Below are 8,544 nucleotides of genomic sequence, written 5' to 3'. Positions count from 1 at the left end.
TATCCTATAAATCTAGTTTTGTCCATTAATAATTGAAGGGAAAAAAATATGCAATTCCTAATTTTCAAATATGGATGCAATTCCTAGTTTTATTGATTTATAATATTTGGTTTTTTGTTCTTGGCTTGCCTTGGGTCTTTGCCATTAGTTTGCCTTGGCTTGGTCAACCCGCTATATATATATATATATATGGATGCATACTTTATTTTTTTTTATTAAACGATGTATATTTTAATAAATTACAATTTCTTGACTTTTATCTAATTTATAAATAATGATAAATTATAGATAAATAATAATAATAATGATAATAAATTATATATAAATAATGATAAATTATTGAATGGTGAAACTGAATACTGAATTGAACTGAACTGATTGTTACTGAAATTAAGTAATAAAGAATAGGATCTTAGGCTTCATTCTTTTTTTTACTGAAATTAACTCAACTGAATTGAATTGAACATGTTCATAGATTGAACCGGACCGGATTCGAACCAGATCTAATCGGATTTATCATGTAATTACTTTGTCCAAACCCAGTCTAATCCACACTAAATTTATATCGGACTCGGGCCGGACTGGACTAGACTGTAAAAAGTATTTCCCAAACCCGGCACAACCTGTCCATCTAATATATTAATATTAAAAAATAAAATAAATTATTTCTAATTTAATTATATAATTCTTTAATTGATGTAATATCAATTTTATTCAAAGGTAGGCGGGATTTTCTCCCGCCCAGGCAAAGTCCGAATATTAAAAAAAATTATAATTCATCGATTTACGGAGTTCTCGGATCTATTTTTTACCTCGCCTTTGAAATCGTCCATTTTCGGAATTCTCAAGTCCATTTTTTTAGAATTTCGTTTTAGTTCGGGAGAGAGAAATAATTTTCAGTTTTTAGTCAAAAAAAAAAAATGAAAAAGACGGAATTGTCAAATGAGGGACGGTGATAAATAAAATGGAATAGTGAATAACAACACCCTGTATATATTCCAAAAAACAACAACAACATCCTGTATGTTTTGAATTGCAATTAATAATATACTTGTATTTATTATTTCTAAAGTAAATACGAAATTTAAATATGAAATAAAAGGTAGAAAATTTGTCTAGCACCTCCAAAATGCTAGAAATGCTTCTGTTATATCTGCTCACACTCGGAAATTAACAAACTTAAGCTCGAGTTTAACATTTATGCGTAAATAATTTATTAATCCTTTAGTTTTTATCTAACACATTATTTAATCATTTTATTTTGAAAAACACATTTTAAGGTTCTTATCTTTTACAAATATTAACCTTATAGTCATTTTATCTATTTTTTTAAATTTTTAACCTAATATATCTTAGCTTTTAGAATAACTATAATATAATATAAACTAACCATATTATTTTATTATTTTATATATATATATTTATACTAAAATATATCGATTACAACTCCAAAAAATTGGTAGACAAAAGGACCAAAAGTTACCCAACATTTATTCATGAGTAGCTTACCAGCAGTTCGCAAACAGCTCGTTCACGAGGGAAAGCTCGGGAGCTTGTTCACGAGAGAGATAGTTTTGGAAGCAATTGTTTTACATTTCTACTGCAATTATTAAAAAAAAAAAATCCAATCAAGATCAGGAGCTTGTTCACGAGGGAAAGCTCATCCCTAATTAATCATTTTAGCATATGTGTTTAGCTACTGGATCAGGTTCAGAGGAAGCTCATTTTTACTATCTACATAGCGAAAGCAGTTAACAAAGAAGGCGAAGTTTGTAGGTAAATCTTATAATCATAATTTAATTTAATTCTGTCTCCTTTTCAATATTCTCTTCTGTGCGTTTGATTTTTCTCCATTAATTTAGCAGTCGGAAGCTTAATCTGATCAAAAGAAACAAGGTAATAACTCAAACCCTAACCTGATTGATTAATTGGCTGTTAGAATTTATATTTTATTAGCTTTCTCTCTGAATCGTAGTTCCAAGCAAGTTTAATTGTACTGCATAGTTGAAGCTGAAACATGAAGTCAAATTTCTAGATAAAATCTCAAAGCATAATTTTATTAGTTGATTTATCTGAGTTAATTCTTAGTGTAGAGCAAACATGTTTAGGCCTAGTTTCGATCTTTTATTATTATTATTTGCCTCTGATCTTTCCGTTTGACTTGATGAGGATCAATTATAATTGTAATCGCACATATTGAATCCTTAGTTAATGAGATAATTAACCATCAATATCAAACTCAGTTGAAACTTAAAAGCCTTAATCTGCATTAACGAGCACTGGAGTTTGTGATATGTTTCACAAAGGTTATTGTATTTCATTTTCTTTTAATAAAATAATTGAACTTCATACTAAAGTCATTCCGGCCAATTTGTATACAAAAAATCAAAGGAATGTTTAGGAAACACAGAAGAGACTTGGATATTTGTGGCTTAGGACGTGGCACACACGTGGTCATAAATTGGTTGATATATAGTCAATTGTCTGTAGTATGTTACGTCAACATTCATGATTTGTTCTACACAAATTGGTCGAGATGATTTTATTGAAAAAGAATTTCAGTAACCTTATTAGTGAAACAAATCCAAAAACTTCAATGACTGTCGGTGCATTTTACACTAATAACTTTTTATTAGTTTATGGAGTTATTAATTAGCGACAATTTTGTTAACTAACCAGAATTACATCAAAATGGCAAGGCAGGGGAGAGATGAACAACCTAGCGTACCTATTAATATGAGATTGAGAAATAAGTTAGAACTTATTTGGGTGAAACTAACATCAAAATCAAATGAATTGGCTCGTAGATCAAAGCATATAGCTCGACTTATGGATGTGTCTAAACCAAGAAAAATACCAACTAAACTCGAGCTATGCCTTATCATTTGTAGCATATTTCCTCAAGATTTTAGTATACCAGTAGATGATTTGGTTATATATATGATGGGCCTAAATTTGTGTAAAGATGTGCATGGCATGATTGAAGCAAGACATCTCATTCATGATATCCTTCATGATCTAACAACTCGTGACATGATTGAGCTTTGTGGCGAGGAGAATAACCGCCTTGGTGACAGGACCAGAGCGAGAGATGAAATCCATCTTGATTTCTCATTTGTTGAGGAAGAGATAAATCACGATGTCGACAACGCTGGTTGGCTATCTAATGAGCTTCTTCGCGAGAAAGACGAGTATGATAATCAGCATGTCAAAATGTTGGATGATGGACGTGTTTTAGCGAAATTGATTGCCTCAGAATATGGATTAGAAATTGATTTAACATATAACTGGCTATTCATGGGAAAGCTTGCTTTGCTCCATCAATATGGGAAAGATGCACAAGCCTTACTGAGAAAGGTCCAAGTTCTGATTTTGGACATCACATCTTTGACACAATCACTCAAAGAGCTGAGGAATCTTCGAACGTTACATCTTAAAGTACACAAGTTGGAAGATATGTCTTGGATTGGACGCTTTAAATACCTGGAATTTCTTTCGATTTCCACCTTAAGTTTAAGGTATATCCCAAAGGAGATGAAACAGCTTTGTAATCTGAGATTGCTCGACTTGAGAGAATCAACGAAACTTGTGTACATTCCACCCGGTGTATTATCAAGAATGTTGAAGCTAGAAGAGTTGTATTTGCCATTGAGCTACAAAAGGTGGGGATGTAGGGGAAAAGAAGAAGATGATTATGATTGTGCAGAATCAGAGGAAGGAGTGAAAATTAATGCAAGTTTTAGTGAGATCACATCCCTTTCATTATATGCGTTACAAATTAGTCTACAAGAAGCTTCAATTTTGCCTAAAAAGACATCAATCTTCAAAAATATTCAACGGTTTAGAATCCTCATACATAATGATTTTAAATATCAACCACTTGGGGAAGGTAGAATGAATAAGTTGCAACTCACAGGTGATGCATTCAATATCAAACAGAGCGGGATTTGGGATTTGATGCGGAGAGTTGAAGATTTAAGTTTGATAGAAGTGAGAAATTTGAAGAATGTGATGTCCCGATTAGAAGGCTATGAGTTTCCACAGTTGAAAAAGATGATTCTTACTAAATGCGATGAACTAGAACATTTAGTTGTTACAACAGACAATTGGATTCCAAATAATTCATTCAGTGAGTTGAAGTATCTCCATCTATCAATGTTATCTAATCTGAAAGAAATATGGCACGGAACAAGGCCGTGTTTGGGATTGTTTGAGAATTTGAGACAGATCAATATAAGGTTCTGTCAGAAATTGAAATATATATTTCCATTGTCAGTCGCTAAAGGGTTGAGGCAACTCAAAAGCATAGAGATTCTTGATTGTAATGAAATGGAGGGAGTTTTATACGGAAACGAAGAACGGGATGAGAATTTCAATGAGGGTTGCTTTATTGAAGAACTACATTTGTATTCACTTCCAAAGTTGGTTGGTTTTCTTGTAAACAAGGATCTGCCAGTGATTACTAATGAGGTAAAAATTTATGTATGTATTTAAGTAGTATCATCTTGACAACCTTCCTCACTTTGTATACAAAAAAATATGTGTGTGTAAATAGCATGTACTCATCAGAGGCGGGTGCAGGGGTCTGTTGCACCCCCGGTGCCGGAATCTAGCCTAAGTAGGGTGGTTTCAGGCGGCTCTCCGTCTTGGAAGAGAGAATGAAGATGCTGCAATTGCATCCTAAATTTAGAATTCTGACTCCACCGCTATACTCATTCACATTGATGATTACAGATTGTGTCAGCTAGCATTGAGAGGCCAATTGGTGCATTTGATAGCACAAGTAGCATTGATGATGAACAACTCGTTTCTCTCCAACAAACTGATATTTCCAACAATCAGGTATATATGCAACAAAATGCTTTTTAAATATGCTGTGTATACTGATATAGTAAATGTCAAATAAAGTTTTTCGATTAAGAACAGTGGCGGGTTAATTGCGCCAATGGTCGCTAAAGTCTGGAGTTAGTTTAAAAAAAGTGAGCGAACTTTGTTTTGTCTCAAAAAAGCATGAACTTTCATTTTTATTCCAATAAAGTCATTCTGACCATTTCAGACAGAAAAAACCACTTGAATAATGGCATGACATCCACGTTACAAATAATGGACTTTACTTATGATATGACACTAAAAAAATAAAACTTATATTTATTATTTACTTAATTCAATATCACACGGTAGCAAAAATATATATATTTTATTCTTTTAGCTGTCAGGTAGCATACACGTGTTTGCCACGTGGCTGTCATGTTATATAACAGCATAGATTTTTTTTAACATGATTGACACATCACTATCACTATTCCAGTTATTTTTTCAGTCTGAATTGAGTGGAAAGTTTAGTGACTATTGAAACAAAATGAAGTTCAACGGCCTTTTCGAAACCGACTTCAAACTTCAGTGACTATTGGTGCAATTTACTAGAACAGTGGCAGAATCAAAAAGAGAAGAGTTTGGAGTTGCATTTGTAGCATCCCCAGACTCTCTTCTTAGATAGAAGGCCATCTGGAACCACCCTCTCAAAGGTAGATTCCGGTGGCCGGGAGTGAAACAGAATCACTAAGAATAATCATTGTTTGCCATTTTAATTTTTTGTTAATATATATTTTGTAGAAGGTTTCACATACCAAGATCAAGGATGCAATTAGTGTGAAGGAAATGTACAGTGCATTTTCATCTAAATTGGTGGAAAAGCAGTTGAAAAGTTTGACAAAACTCAAAATAGCATTTTGTGATGCACTGCAAATTATATTCTTATTCAAGGAAAAGCATGGCACAACTGGGGTAATAAATTCTTTACGAGTATTGGAGTTGTATAGCTTACATAATTTAAGGCATATATGGTTTCAGATTCCACCAAAAATCATGGCCTTTCAGAATTTGCAACATCTAGTTTTATCACAATGTCACAACATCTTATATGTGTTCCCATATCGAGTAGCCAAACTTATGGTTCAACTAAAAAAAATACAGATTAGTCGTTGTGAGAAGATGAAAGAAATTGTTGTAGATGATGATGACGAAGTAGATACAGTGAAGGATACAATTGTATTCTGTTATCTAAAGGTTATGGAGCTTCAACATATGCCTAAGCTTAGTGTTTTTTATGGCGGGATTAGTTGGATTGCGATGCCTAAATTAGAAACTTTGAGGCTTGAACAATGCAATAAGATGGAGTTTTTCTCTTGCTCGTCATTGAGTATGCAAATGCTCGAAAGGATACAAATGAACGGAAGCTCATATCCATTACTGGGAGATCTTAATACAACTATCAACAGGTAAAATCTCTTTCTATATATATGTTGTCTACAGTGGCGGAGAGAGAGAGTGTACACGTTCCGTTGCACCTCCGATTAGTCGGAATATATCCAAGCGGTCCTTCGCCTGATAAAAGGGTTTGGGGTGCTGCAATTGTACCCCGAGATTTAGAAACTAAATCTCGGCTCTGCCACTGTTTTTCTATTACATTGATGTAAATTCACTTGCTTTCTTTTCCAGGCCCTTGATTATTTATTATTTTGTGCATTTTGCTTTCTTTTCCAGGCCCTTGATTATTTATTATTTTGTGCATTAGACTCCTGATCGTATATTTTTAGTCACAGTAAGTTATTGCTTGTCATGTTAGTTTGTTGTGATCATCTAATTCAGTCAGTTAAAAGACGGTTAGTCATTTTATATAGGCCTAATGCTCCCCCAACCCTCTTAAGTTGTCCAAATTGGTCATTTTACCCCTTCAACTCATCGAATGTTCTATTTATCCCCTTAACTCCATAAAAGTGGTATTTCTCACCCCCTCAACTTATCTATTTACCCCCAACTCATAGAATGTCCTATTTACTCTATTAACTCCATAAAAGTGGTATCTCTCACCCCTTACAATCCGTTATCGAGGCCTAAATTCATACATTTTTTAAATGTTAAACCTATATTTATGCAATTTTGTACGTGAAACCTAAATTAATACTTCTCCAAAAACCATAGGCTTATTTTGGTACCTTATCCCTATATATAATGTCTTTAACTTATTTATATTAATGTTCTTGTTATTTGTATTTTTTATTCATTCTTTCTTTTCAACTTTTTTGGTTAGTTAAATTTTGATTATCTAATTTTTATAATACAATATTATTGTAATAAACACATGAAGGATCAATATAATTATTAAATTAAAACAAAATAAAAAGTTGATATTAAAAAAAATATATTTTCAAACTCATTTGAATAAGTCCTATTAATTTTGCACTATAAAGGGGTAAGAAATGCCACTTTTATAGAGTTAAGGGTCTAAATAGGATCACAAATGGTGAGAAATACCACTTTTATGGAGTTAAGGGGGTAAATAGGACATTCGATGAGTTGGGGATGGGTAAAATGACCAATTTGGACAAGTTAAGAGGGTTAGAAATACCATTTTTATGGAGTTAAAGGGGGTAAATAGGACATCCGATGAGTTGAACGGGTAAAATGACCAATTCAGACAAGTTAAGGGGGCTGCAGGAGCATTAAGCCTTTTATATATGTTTGAACTTATATTTTTACAGCTCGAAATAAGATTTTTATAGTTTCGAACCGTTAAAAATACAAATTTCGAACGCATGTGAAATGAATAATACTGTTAACCGAGTTTTATGTTCAACGTTGATTTTCTTGGTTATATGGTAAAAAATAAAATCAGAGGTTTAATGTATCGAAATAAGAAATTCAGGGACTTATGTACCAAAGAATAAAAGATCAAGGGTCTCGGCATGCTTTTTTTTTTCTTTTTTTTATGTATATGCAATTATGAATAATTTAATTTATTTAATCTTGAAATACGAAAGATAAATTGATATTGCTTATAATTATAATGTTATTTTCAGATTGAAGAATGAGAAATTGTAAAGAAAATGTTATGAACTGGTGTGGTGCTTCTGCTATTTGAGACCCTGAGAAATTGTAAAGAAAATGTTATGAACTGGTGGTGCTTCTGCTATTTGAGACCTCTATCAGATAATTTTTAGATGGATTAATACATTTTTAGTCCTCCGTACTTTGTCCAAAAAAAGTCAACTGCCCCTCTGTATTTTGAAAAGGTTATATACTTAATGTGATTATTGACTCTCTGAAAGGTATATGTATATCCTCCTAATTTTTTTAAGGGTAATTAATTTATTAGTCCTTATATTTTGACAAAACACACTGTTTAGTCCCTGTATTTTCAAAAACACATGGTAAGGTCCCTAACCTTTTTCTTAGTGAACTGTTTAGTCCTTTCGTCTGTTTCTTAGATTTTTTACCGTTTATGACTTCGGAAATGACTAAATTACACTTTACTATTTACCTTCAAACTTTAGAAGAGGAAATCCAATTTAGAAGAAGAAGTTATTTGTATGGAGAACAAGAAAAAGAACAAACCTAAAGCTTACGAATTTACGATTAAGGAGAAAATCAAGAAGAAGAACACTCAAAATTGATTTCAGATGCATTAGAGTTTAAAGGAAATGAAAATAAAGGAAAAGAAGAACGCAAATCCAAATTGACTAACAAAATCTTCATGAGAGTTTA

The 8,544-nt window shown here is 32.5% G+C and overlaps 1 protein-coding gene across 11 annotated transcripts; it reads left to right on the top strand.

Annotated features, from left to right (window-relative positions):
• The first annotated feature begins 1,478 nt into the window (after positions 1-1,478).
• Positions 1,479-8,174, top strand: LOC136208563 (disease resistance protein At4g27190-like). 11 transcript variants are annotated; one of them, XM_065999549.1, is made up of 7 exons: positions 1,481-1,776; positions 1,863-1,896; positions 2,680-4,470; positions 4,735-4,842; positions 5,614-5,784; positions 5,974-6,278; positions 7,860-8,174. In XM_065999549.1, exons 3-7 carry the CDS (start codon positions 2,692-2,694, stop codon positions 7,879-7,881), a joined length of 2,385 nt encoding a protein of 794 aa, XP_065855621.1. In that variant the 5' UTR covers positions 1,481-1,776; positions 1,863-1,896; positions 2,680-2,691; the 3' UTR covers positions 7,882-8,174. The 11 variants fall into 11 exon arrangements, with proteins under 11 accessions (XP_065855620.1, XP_065855621.1, XP_065855618.1 ...); XM_065999548.1 differs by having other exon boundaries at positions 1,479-1,776; positions 5,617-6,278; XM_065999546.1 differs by having other exon boundaries at positions 1,866-1,896; positions 5,614-6,278.
• The last annotated feature ends 370 nt before the right edge of the window (positions 8,175-8,544 follow it).

This window comes from Euphorbia lathyris, chromosome 10 (assembly GCF_963576675.1).
Source record: "Euphorbia lathyris chromosome 10, ddEupLath1.1, whole genome shotgun sequence".
NCBI classification, from domain to species: Eukaryota; Viridiplantae; Streptophyta; class Magnoliopsida; order Malpighiales; family Euphorbiaceae; genus Euphorbia; species Euphorbia lathyris.
Note: the sequence above shows the minus strand (reverse complement) of the source record. Positions and strands in the feature narration are given on the sequence as shown.